The sequence below is a fragment of the Rhynchophorus ferrugineus genome, unplaced genomic scaffold (genome assembly GCF_030347505.1).
Source record: "Rhynchophorus ferrugineus isolate W39M unplaced genomic scaffold, kcgeb_rfMv2 rfM1, whole genome shotgun sequence".
NCBI lineage: Eukaryota > Metazoa > Arthropoda > Insecta > Coleoptera > Curculionidae > Rhynchophorus > Rhynchophorus ferrugineus.
In genome coordinates this window covers 31,175,727-31,189,805 of record NW_027472580.1, presented here as the reverse complement: position 1 = coordinate 31,189,805, position 14,079 = coordinate 31,175,727, and the positions used below count along the sequence as shown (strand labels likewise).

Here is a 14,079-nt window from a genome sequence, read left to right as displayed (position 1 = left end):
ACTTATGTTTTTAGCTTTTCAAACGTTATTTACCTTTAATAAAAAAGGTGCTTTTTTTAAAATGTAATTAACTTTTTTTTTATTGAAATAACTACATAAATTCGCTATTACCACACATTCTTTAATCAGGTTTTGTATTAAATTTTTTACAAATCGATTATATAACCTGAAAGTAGATTTACTAATGGGTATTTTTGATATTCATGATGTCATTTACGTACGAAACATTCGTCGAATTTTAAAATTGAACGCAGTTGCAATGTTAAACCTCAGTGTAGTTTAAAATGGTTAATAATTATGTTAATGGTCGTTCAATCGTGATGAAATTATTGTGCAATAATTAGGTTTTATATAGCAAGGGCCATTTGTTTGTTGTATAATATTTTAAAAATTAAGACTACACGGAAGTGAACAACATATCATATATAATTGGAGCATTCTGTGCATGCGCATTTTTGATAATCTACATGACCTCGTGTATATTATTGGTAACAAGGAAATTAAAGGTAAACGAGGAAATTAAAAAATTATAGCGAAGCTGAGACGACAAATTGAGAAATTTATACTGAGACAACAAATATATATTAATCTGAGTATCTGTTAGTATATAGCGAATATACCAGGATGCTGTTACTTCCAATTCTACTTTGTTTTGTTTCTTTTGTTTTCAACAACATTTTCAATACCTACCTGAGTTCAAAGTTTTTATTTATATTATTTTCAGTTATTTATTGATGAAGAAAGGTATATTAGTAAATTTGAGCAACATAATAAACCTATTGACACAAATTTAGGTTAAGTTTTTCAACATACAATTTCATTAATTCCTCTAAATTATTGCTAGTTGTATTCACATTGTAATTAATTGTTTCTCAGGGAACAAGAACATATAAATATCAAAAATATAAATAACAAAAACGTCAAACATAACCAAACTAAATAGAAATGTAATTTATTTATTTTTTATCATTTTATTTATCAGAAGTACCGGAAAGTTATTACCGGTTTTTCTAACAGATGTCGCTAGGCTTAAGTATGTAATGTTATGATTTAACGCATATGTCATTTTATTCTACTGACACCAAACTTCAAACTTATACATGTTATATTTTGCGAAAGTAACATCGTCATAGATTTATACCTTTTTGAAAATGTCAAGTTTCGTGTCTAACAACGTGCTCTTGCGGTAAGGATTACTTTTCTTGTTTAAACAGAAGAAAAAAGCTGCTGAAGGTCATTGTTTGCTGGCAGAAACTTATTTAAAAACAATTGGCAGAAGTGTTAAATGTGGCCCAAAAAAAAAAACGATTTGCTACAGATTACAAGCAATGGGAAAAACCCAAAAGATGACATACAAATGACAGGCAAATGGAAAATCTAAAAATCGTCTGTGAAATGCTGCATTGAATAGTGACGGATGCTGAAAAGTATATTTATAAAAATTTCAAGCGCAAAAAATAATTGCTATTACCTGGCGAGGCTAGTTGATCGACTCCAAGGCCTAATCCTTTTGGATGCAAGACATTGCTTCGTGTTTGGTGGAACCTGAGTGGCGTGGTGAATTACGAACTGTTGAAACCTGGTGAAACAGTGAATAGGGATCACTACTGAATCAAATGGCCAATACTTTGAATAAATAAATGTTTCCATTTCCTTTAAAATGGTGTACTTTTTTCCGAAAAAAAAACGATAATGGCTTTTCAATGCACCTTGTTCATTTCCTTGTAGTCTAAAAAATGAGAATCGGTTTGGCTGCAAAACTGCTGATTGCTTGGTGTAGATTTAAATAAGCCGTGATATACTTCAACCCAATAAACTTTAAAAATGAAAATTTGGGCTATTTATATAAAAGAGCTCATTTATTTTATTGTTATTTAATATGTTTTGCATGAAAGAGTATATCAGATCGTCTCTGTTCCTAATAATATAGATACGAATAAAACATTTTAGAAATTTTTCACTTATACTACAATTTCATTTGGCCAAAAACACAAAATATAAAAGAAATTTCGAAACTGTACTTGAATATAATAAAAACACTTTTCAAATATAGTAAATCCCAATATTCGGCTTGGCAGGTATTCACTTGAATTATTACCTGAATTTTTTTTGATGTTCCGTTATTTTGTTCGACCTAAGACGTGAACAGGTCCTGAGGTTCAATTATCCGTTTTTGGTTTTGTTTTGTTCATTTTGAAAAATATCGATATATGGCATTCAATATTAAAAAATATAGATATATCCGAGAATAAAAATATCGATATTTTTTTTGCAAAACATCCAAAAAAAATATGGGAAAAAATATATTGATATATCGGCCGAAAATATATCGATATTTTATAAATTTGATTTTAAAGATTTATTATAAATATACGTAAATATTTTTTTAAATATTGAAAAATATCGGTGAACTAATATATCGCCAAAAAAATCATCAATATTTTTAAAAAATATATAGACATATTCATATTTTTTCGGTATTCCTAATGTCATCTTCATTTATCACAAGTCTTCGCTAGACAACATGTCAACATCATCTTTAACGCATTTGGATAATTATTTTGTAAGTTTCTGTTTTTTTTTTAAATCAAAACTTTATGGTTACGTACGAGGGTGATTTGATAAGTCAGTGGTTTCTTGATTTTCCCGCGCAGTAGCTTTACATGACTGCTGCCCTCAATATTCATATTAATAGACTACTTTGACATTTTGAGCAAGCTGCGGCACTTAATTTGTATTCGACAGCCATTGACAGCAGACAACCTCTCGAATATCAACAAAAAAATTAAATATGATTTTCATGTGGTTATTAAGTAAAAAAAAATCACCCAAACCAAGGGAGGGCTTATGAGTAGTACGGAGACTCTGCATCATCAATTTCAATCATTAAGAAATTTGACACCGAACGTTCAAGTCACCCAAAAGATATTGTATGCCGGAAATCGTTATAAAATGGTATTGGATTATCGGAGAATGAAAACACATGAACTTATTATTGGTTTCAATCAATAATCAACATCAATACATCATTGGTTACGAACTGCTACTCCATCCAGCATATTCTGCATATTTAACTCCCTGCGTCTATTTCCTGTTTCGAAATCTCAAGAAATGACTAAGTAGTACAATACTTGTGTCCAATGAATAGGTCATCACTGAAACAAACTTGAGGGCCCTGAAAGAACTTATTAGGAAGAATTTAAATTGTCGAAAAAAAAACATCAAAAACTGCATTTAAACTGGCCTCGTATCAACTTACTTTACTTATATATTTTGTTATACGCGCAATGAATAATGTATATATTTATTCAACGCGCATCGTCATCAATAAGACGTGGAATTTTATAAAGGTGTTATACCAACAGTGAAGTGTGAATACTGTGATTTCATCATACTACATAATACACATAATACCTGAGTATCTGAGCCAGTAACATCTCAAAGTACCAAACACAATAAAGTCAAATGATGAATTTTGTGATACTATTACTAATTAAACACTCCAACTAAAGTATAAAAGGGGCTGAAATTTGTACTTGATGAATCAATATATTCAAATTATTTACATTCAGTGAATTTGTACCGATTATTGATCTAAAGATCCATATATACAAGTAAATATAATGCTTTTTTCTATTTTTAGTCGATCATGATGCCCATATGCTGGTTGAAGAATGGCGGCTTCATAAATTTCAATCGCCTATAGAGTTGAGCCATAAGGATAGTATCCATCATGATAATTTCGAACCTTTGGAGCTACATGGCCACTGGGATGACGAAGGTACTGCTACCTTCACAAACACAGGGAAAACAGGTAAGAGTGAAAAAATATTAATTTTTAGTTTTAATTGTATATCGCATTTCCTCGTTGCACTATGTGTTAAATATATGACTGGTCTCGATACAAGAGCCAGCATAGAAAGGAGGAAGAAAATGTAGTAGAGGGCACTGTGACTTGTATCGAGTGGGTATAAATTACCAGGGATCAAAATAAAGTTTCTCTTTTGTTCCAAGCCCATAAGTGGTGTATTAATTCAGTCCCGTCCCGAATTATAAGTGATTCGTAAAACTATGCTCTTGTTATTACATGATCTGGAGTTTTGTCAATATCATTAAGATTTTTATTATTAGCTTTCATTATCTGTGGTGATTAATTAAAAAAAAATGGTTAAATCATATATTCGCTCTGTAATTACACAATATGTCTGAGTGCATAGTATTTCCAGAAATTTAATTATTTGATTTTTGATTACTTTATTATTAAGTTTGCTAAATAAATATTATCATTTTCATATATTTGAAATATTTTGTTTTTTGTGAGAAAAATCACACATGAAGCCCTCACACAAGGTACTTTCAAATAAGTTCCTCCGTACAAGTTTTCTTTTTTTTTTTTGTAGAGTGTTTTCATTGAGTTTTTATATATCAGGTGTTTGTATGTACTTTGATCAGCGATATCTATTGGTAAAACGCTAACTTCACATGTTAATCAATCTTAACCTAACTGTTAAATTCGATGGTTTTGACATTTCTCTAAATCAAATAGCAGGTTTTCATGTAGTATTATTGATTTGAGTTATTAGGTATGTACAGGTCTTATTTATAGAATGCTGAAAATTTCATTTTGCCTTCCTTACTTATGTTCTTCTAATTAAATTTCATTTCATTAAAGATTTTTGAACCCGTATGATAATGATGCTGCGTTACCATATATCCCAGTCGATCTAAAAGTGGTAACAAACTTATTGAATCGAGATGAGATTGATTAAAGATGTACTTGCACCACACCTGTGCTCCATAAAGGCAGATTGGACGAACCAGTATTTTATAATTAGAGTTTTACTCGAGTTAATTTGCAGTCGCCAGAATTTGTACCACACGATTGAGCTTGTCGTGTGTTTTGCATTGATTTAGGACAGCAGCTGGTGGTGAAAAACAGGGTGTCATCTCCATAAAAAGTTCGATTGCTTCGGGCGAGAAAAATCATGCTAGAATTGAACAAAGCCGGGACTAAAGAAGAACTTTCTGGAATACCTGCGGAGATTTGTTCCCGAGATACAATTGCGTCACCATTCTTAACTTGAAAGGATATTTCTTCCAAATATGAGTGAATCAGTCATACTAGGTCATTAGATAAACCTAGGTTTTTGGCGTTGAAAATTAAACTGTCGTACCAAACCTGGGCGAAAGCTTTGGAGATATCTAGAAAGACGGCACCAACCTTGCTACCTTTATGGTAGTTGCTTGATGAAGGCTTGAATTTGAAAACCGAATTATGTAGTTTGCGACTGTGAAGCTATTTAAAATGTTCAGTATCGCTTTTTCTGTGAGTTTTGAGAGAGCTGAGCAGGCGGATAGGCCTGTAGTCGGATGGATTCCAATGGGCATTTTTTTTTGGGATAATTGCGCATGTTTTCATTCCTTAGGGAGGAGCCTTAATATGGAATTTACGATCTTCGCAAGTTGCTTGCTCATGAAGTTTTTCAGATGTTTTGCTGTAATACGATCTGGGCCTGTGGCTTTTTTTTTTTTTTCGAAGAAAGACGTTTAGTTGAGAACTGCAGGTCTCTTGACGAGACTAGATTCTTATTCTTAAGAAACACAATATTTTAACAATAATCTTTTTTTACACATCTTTCTCTCTCTCTCACTCTCTCTCTCTCTCTCTCTATATATATATATATATATATATATATATATATATATATATATATATATATATATATATATATATATATATATATATATATATATTCAAAATAGCAGTGACACGGGAAACGTCGCAATGTTACTGCAGCTACTCTTAGTTTTAGTACATTTAGGATATGACATAAAATTTTAATTTAAATAAAATAGTTGAACAAATATTCTATTAAATATAATTTATTTTAACATTATAGTACATCTATTATCGAAGAACTTAAAACTACAATTAATTTTACAGCCACAATAATTTATAGGTTGGAGTTGTTTTATTATATATACATTGAGTTTTTATCCACACTAGTATTGGTAGGGCTCTAGACGCGTTTTTGTATATAGTGGTATCCCCTGAAGGCCTAATCCACTTAATTAACAATTGTATATCTAAGTAATGTATTTTACTTTCATTCGAGAGCATATTTAAGTTTTACGCTTAATTCTTGTTTCTTTCGATGCAATGTATCCTTGTAAAGTCATTATGATATTACTACATTTCTCTTTAGTTTGTTCTGTTATTATCTGTATACATCTTTCTTGATAAAACCGTATTTAATCACTGCATCCTCCTTAATGCATTTGCCATATCTGCAAAACAGTTAGTGTTATTTCTCTACTCATACATGTTAACCAAACGTTCATGTATATTCTGAACACCAACAACTCACCTTCACTGGTTTCCTCTTTAATCGCCCTGCCTTGGTAATCGTCAGGATTGAATCATAAACCAACATTCATCAAGTTGTTAACCAAAGGTGTTATTTTCGAAAATGCCTCTTTTCATAAATCCAGACAGTTTTGGTTTGAATATCCTCCACGACCTAAATATCTATTGTAATAATTCTTTGCAATACCCCATATCAACTCAATTGGATTAAAAATGCAGGATAGGGAGGGAGACATAATACTCTGTGGCCATAACATTCAGTAATCTGATCTATTATATATTTTTTCTCAGGCTTAATTCTAAAGAAGTAAATTACATTTATATTTCATTTATATTTACCGAGTAATAATTTGAAATAGTTGATTCTTTAACACAATTTCCTCGAAACTTATGTTATGTACTTTCCTATGCACTAAGCCATTCCTTAATTGCAGCCTTTGTTCATGAACTTGTTAAGATTTTCTCCAACAGTCTACCATATATATATGGTAGATATGGTGCATTGTACATAACAATAACTGATGGTTCCTCCAAGGTCTTAAAAGCTGATTTTCAAACTACTGCAAAGACAAGTCATGGTTCATTTCGTCATGGTAATCACCCTTGGACTTAGAGAAACACTAATTCTGCACCAGGAATAAAACCATTCCTGTTTTCAGCATGAAGAACTATATGTCTGCAATGAATAAATGTTATGACTAAAAAAACCTAATCGATAGTTATTCCAACATTTACCTTTTTCCATAAACCTTTGTTGTCTTTACACTATATTTATTATCATCTTGCCATGAGAAACCCAATGTACCATTCTGAAATATTCATGGCTCTTTGAAATATATAAATAATAATTCTTCCTTGATTTTGTTATATGTTTTTAAAAACTGTATTCTTTTAAAAGCAATCTTTGAAAGTTCCATTAAACCCCTTCGTGGGTTATCTTTAGACCACTTAAATCCTAGATTATCCAACAATTTATGAACGGATGTTCTACATCTCTCAAATAGCTGTATATCTTTTGGATCTTTGTGGATACTTTTCAGACTAACAATGTTTTCTGAAATAATTGTATTAAATTGTTTCGATTGAAAAAACTACTTATTGTTTTATACATTTCGTATATTTGATCTCTGAAACACCAATATTGATCTTGATTCGTCACCTGTTTTGCATAAACACGGTTTCTTTTTGGCGAATTTAAGGTTATATTGTTTTTTATTTTTTGAGATATTTTAGGGACCGTGTCCGTATTAATATAAACTGCACCTGCAATGCACAAAAAATATTTTCAATAAAACCGCGGCGATTTCAAATTTATTAAAACAAAGCATATAAACAAAACAAAATTATGACCTGTAATTATAATATTTTGAAGAATTTTCAGAAGTTTGTCAAAGGGACACAACATAACTACTAGCACACTCTAACAGCATTCTATCTCTTTTTGAATAGATTAAAATGACAAGGATAATATTGTCTGATATTGATATTTTGAATGGATACATATATATATATATATATATATATATATATATATATATATATATATATATAAATATTATATATATATAAATATATATATATATATATATATCTTACATTCTATACAAACATTCTTTACAAAACAATATATTATTTCGTGCAAAGCCTCTAGCTGAACTCTTGATCTCCAATGTTCGCATATTTACTTTAATTAGCTTAGCGACCAGTACAATTTACACTTTGTTATCTATGGCACACGTCAAGCTATTAAAAAATTAAATATGTATAAAATATGTACATTAAATTAATATATTACCTTAGGTATTGTGAAATATAAATAATAATAAATAATAGTGCCGAACTAATATTTTTAGGATAGTCTTAAATATAGTTATTAAAATGTCTATAAACTTACATATAACTAATGCGTTCTAATGTTGTTGAAAATTATATGCTTTAAGTATGTATCCCCTTTTTTGAATTATTTGTTTGATATTTAGTTAGTAAAAGATGAACTCCTATAGCTTTGTTTTTCTTATTCGCACTTCGCACATATTTTGTTTCAAGAAAAATTTTAACGATACTGTGCTAAGTTAGTTTCCATGAAGTGTTATAATTCTTTCCATCATGAGTCACTCCCATTACCTTGAAATATTTTACTAACATGATTTGTCAACATTTAGAGGATATTTTAAATTTGATAAAAATCAATATTTAAAAATATTTTCCAATTTTAAATTAACCTTTTTTATATATTTTATCGAAACTGCTTTTTGTTCCTGAACCGATTTACTTGAAAAATGGCGTGAGCTTTCTCCATATATTCTTCTATCGTCTCAGTATAAAGCTGTAACAAAATTTGTTTGCAAGTTTTTGAAAATTAGGAGACAGTTTAGCGAGCAAATTTGTTTCTACTTTTTGAGTCTTGAAAATTCCTTTTGAAGCATATTCTTAAAGGGCTATGCTTTGCAACTATGAAAAATTGAATTTGTGAAATGTCTAGGTTAGAATACCTCTTTAGTTTAATATAATATAACAGATCAATTGAAAAGTCCCCGGCCTATCATAGTAAAACAAATTTTTTTTTGGCAAAATTAGTTTTTTTTTATTCAACATAATTCCCTTTAATATATATAGCGACCCTCCAAGTTTTCCATACCATTTGTGTAGTACGATTTGTCATTTGCTTCAAAATAGGCCTCAGTTTCGGCGATCACTTGTTCATTCCATGAAAATTTCTTCCCAGCGGGCATTCTTTTGAGATCTGAGAACAGGAAATAGTCGTCGGGAGCCAGATCTGGAGAATACGGTGGATAAGGAAGCAATTCGAAACCCAATTCGTGGATTTTTGCCATCGGTTTCACTGACTTGTGACACGGCGCATTGTCTTGGTCAAGCAGCCCTTTCTTTTTCTTCAAATGCAGCCGTTTTTCGACTATTTCATTCTTCAGACGATCCATTTACTGTATGTAATAGTCGCTGTTGATGAACCGTCCTTTTTCAAGGTAGTCAATGAAAATTATTCCATACGCGCTTTTCCTACGCTTTGGAGCGTCATCGTGTGCAGTCCACTCGGATGACTGTCTATTGAACTTCGGAGTGAAATGAAGGAGCCATGTTTCATCAATTTTCACATATCGATGAAAAAACTCGGGTTTATTACGCTTGATAATTTTCAAACACTGCTCCGAATCATCAACTCGTCATTATTTTGGTCGAAAGTGAGCTCGCGCGGCACTCACTTTACACAGAGCTTTCTCATACCCAAATATTCACGAATGATATGATGTACACGTTCAGTTGATATCTTTAGAGTGTCTGCTATTTCATTCAAATTCAATTTACGGCCCTTCAAAATCATTTTGTGCATTTTTTTAATGCTTTGTCTGTAATAACCTCCTTTGGGCGTCCATTGCGTTCACCGTCTTCGGTGCTCATTTTACTACGTCTATTTCGTCGTCATGTTTGACAACTGTAATTTTTCCCTTCAAAAAGAAATATATTATCAACACGCGAAATTCCTTTTTATCCATTTTTTTCATAATAACAAAAGTTGCTTCACTCAAAGTGATATAATTGACAAACTAATGATCCGACAGCTATCAAATTTATACACGCATCTTTTAAGGGTTAAGGCTAACTAAAAAAACATAGATTTAATTATATTGACCTGTTAATACTGTTGTGGGAAGTGAATTTCAGAGTTTTCAAAGTGGTGATTTTGAAGTCCAACACTTTGTAACAATATGGGACTTACTAGAGATTACCAGTACAATTAAATGTGAAATATAAATAATTCTTTTAATTGTTTATTTGCGATTATACTTACCTAAACCTTAAGCAAATATATGAGCAATATAGTAAATATGCCTTAAATCAACGAAATATCTCACTTCATAAATATAATATACTTTGTCTGAATCATCTTATAAAGTGCTACGTTGCTATTCATTAATTATTATTATATGGATTTGCAGAATACGACCATGAATGCTATATACTAAATGAGCGATAAAATCCGTTGAATGATTTGACCAAGAGTTTCAATATAACCTATAACAGTTTCTAAACCGTTATCTAATATTAGATTGCTACCAGTTTAATTTTTTTAGTCAATATCATGTGATTGGAAAGAATTTATGACATAATATCAGATAACATTTACCTAAAGAAATATACGAAACAAATTAATTAATACATATGAAAATAATTGGAACAGTACTTGATTTTATTAGATAATTGTCAAAATTAATTACTATTAATATTTAGTCCTAATATACGCCCAAACGGAACTTATATATCTGCTTATATACATGGAGAATCAACAGAAACCATCACAGTTCTAAGTTAAATTGCGTCATTTGTCATCAACTTTAATGAAAATGTAAATTTGATTGTGGTGATCTCATCAGGGACGTATTGTATTATTTAATGTGCCGCTTTACAGGACGGTATAACTTTGGAACATCATATGCGTCGTGTTCGCGTGTATTATCAGGAGATCAGGAGACCCGTAATATGTATTGGCGTGAAATTTAATGATACAGTTTCAAGTTTCAAGCTTAAAATATTATCAGTTATCATATAAAACAAGTGTAGATGCAGTTTTAATCGCAAATAGAGGATATGTCAGCTTTATATTCTAGTTTACTGTAAAAGTGTGATCGCTGTGATTTCGATGAGATCGATGTGTGCTCCTGATGAACATTTAATACTGATATTTGGTAACCCATTGAAGTTGCACTTTATATATTGGGTGCCTGCATATACTTTGATCAGCGATATGTATTGGTGAAAATGCAAACAAAACCTAATAATTGAATGGTCAAAATTGCATTTTTATCATTTATTACTTTTGTTGCTTAATTTGAAGACATCTGATACAGATATATATCAAGTATTTTTATCAACATCAACATTTTTAGAAAGTTATTGTAATGCTACTCCGTTATATCTCAATTGTCGGTTCTGGTCTCAACAATTTAATAGTTGTTATTTTGATGTCACTGGCAAAGAACGGCCTGTTTCACCACAACACATCTTGAAGCATAATCAGGAGACAGCGCCTTCTAATTGCGATTCGTTCGGATCTCTGCAATCTGGCTTGACTGGTATACTATTTTGAAATATCATCCTTTCTACTCTGTAGCATTAAAAACACCATGTTCAGTCCAGATAGACACTGGTTGTAGTTGTTTTTATGTAAAATGTAATGGATAACATTACATTTTACTAGTCTCTACTTTACTTTTTTTTGGCTTCTCCAATTTTTTTCAGTCCAGGAATACAACAATTACAGTAAATAGATAAACAAATAATCTGCAATGTTTCCGCCGATGTTACATGTTGCAGTAGTACTCCGGGCTTCCATCCTCGTTTAGTTCTAAGAAGACACTTTAACGTCAAAACCAGAATGCTACTACAACATGGGATGGAACGAGTGACTGGGTTGGTCTTCCTTGTCGAATTTTACACTTTTGCCTAAAGGACAATCATAATTAGAAACAACCACAAATATAAATAGAACACAGTAATATTATAGTTGAAGTAGAGTAGGAGGACCGTCCTGTCGCCTTGTCCTGATTTTAAATTTCTGAGTGTCAATTTGATTATAAGTTTATTACAATAGATAACATATCCATATAAATAGTGTAAATGTTTGCAGAAATACTGACGGGTCATTTTTGTTTGTTCGGGTTTTCTGTATTGATTCTTTACATAAAATGATGTTAATAATTGGATACACATATTTTTCTATCATAGATGATTGAATAACCATTAACATTTCAAAATTAAAAAGAAGTCTGAATATATGATATAATATGAACCATTTATGTGTATTCTATATAACAAGAGTTGTAATAATAAATCCGTTGTTTTGTATAAATTTGAAAGCACTATTTTTGTTTTTATATATTTGTACTACACTTAATAACATTCATCAAGAAGATGTTGGCATTGAGAGTTTTACGTTGGATAAAAATAAAATATTTGTTTTAAATTTTGAGTTGTAATATAAATAGTTTTGTGTTTCCAAAAACCAATAACGCCTTCAACTGAAGTTAACACGGCCGAAGTGAAATAAATTGTGATTGAATAGTAAATTCTTCGGCTAGATTTGTGGAACTCTTGGATAACGATGAAGCAAGTCTATAATTTTGAAAGATTTTTTTGGTCCAAAGGCTGAAAATACCATCGAATAGCTATCGCATTCACCTGATATACCGACTTCTTCTCCTCTCTTTCTAAATCTATTATTTCCACTTCCAAGTAATTATTAGTTGTCAATAGGAGACCATCAAGGATCATTCGCAGAGATATCTTAAGTCGATTTTAAGATGTTGATTAATGGTTGACATAGTTATATTGTTGTGGAAGGGGCGTACTTTGAGGATGATGCAATACATTTTAATAAACTATAAATACTATGTTTTTTTTTGATCGATTCTTGTTATTTTTTCACAGAACTTATATTTTGCAGTTTAATTAAACTACAATATATTTTACTAGTTTTTTAATAATTATTTTTCTTTCTCTTTCAGCCGTGTTAAGATTTTCGGATCGTGCTGTTCCCTACTTAGTAGGCGGTCCACTTCATCATGACACCTATCTGTTTGAACAACTGCATTTCCACTGGAGCGATGATGATTCGAGTGGCTGCGAACATATTTTCGAGGGCATGGCGTAAGTAGACAGCTTCAGTTTATTATTTTCGTTAATATCGACGGTCATTAATCACAACATGAGTTAAAATATTATAACGTATCATAAAAGTTCCAACTGTAGCACAACTCTGTAAAAAATCCAAAAATGATATAAGCAATATATTAGGTGCTTGCCCGTATTTTAATCTGCGATATCTATTGTTAGATCAACCTAGATTAACTGTTAAATTCCACTGTTCTGAAATTTATCTACATAAAAGTTTTCTATACAGTATTATTGGAGTAGTTCAGTGTGTTCAGTTAGTCATAGCAGGCCTTTCTTCCCGTACTCTTCGGTACTTCCAGTTTGCTGAGGGTACTCTCTCTGCTCACCAAAAAAGTGGCGATTTTGATAAAAATGATAGAGACCAGAGTGGAGGACCAAACCATTTGGAAAACAATGAATTCCAAGTCTTACTGGACCTGGAATACAATGCCCTCAAGCGCTCAAATAACTTTTAAACAATTTAGCAGGGGATTAATAAACCCTTTTTCGAGCAATTTCAACATCCCAATTTCATTGTTGTAATTGGTGATGAACGGTGGATCTACTATGACGATCCCAAGCGCAAAAAACACAAGTTAGTGACAGGTGCAAGATCATGTTCTTGCATGTCAATTCGTGGCTATAGGGATGCCGAAAATAAAATAATTTTTGTAGTTAACCGATATGTTCTGCTACAGGTTAATATTCCTTTAAATATATTATATATATTTTTTTAATATCATTAAAATACCGATACTTTTTCAAATATTAAAAAAATATCGATATCCACACCTTAAAATACATGCTCGATTGGGAAGATCTGCGTACCCAACATATTCACCAGACATAGCGCCTTGATTACCACTAGAAATGATCGATATTAGAAAGACATCGATGTTAACATCGAATCAAAAGTATCGACGAACGAAAAATATCAATAGAAAAAATCGATATGTATAAAAAAATAATTCCGTAACAAATAAAAATGTCTATTATATTTATGAAATGTATTTATTGTTATTGAAATTACAAAAGTTAAAGAA

General features: G+C 31.1%; 1 protein-coding gene across 1 annotated transcript in view; it reads left to right on the top strand.

The window, feature by feature from the left end:
- Positions 1-14,079, top strand: part of CAH3 (Carbonic anhydrase 3) — a 39,713-nt gene that overhangs the window by 19,674 nt on the left and 5,960 nt on the right. Inside the window, exons 2-3 of the mRNA XM_076419335.1 lie at positions 3,644-3,814; positions 12,889-13,030. Coding sequence (XP_076275450.1) covers positions 3,644-3,814; positions 12,889-13,030 — 313 coding nt within the window. The remainder of the gene's footprint in view (positions 1-3,643; positions 3,815-12,888; positions 13,031-14,079) is intronic.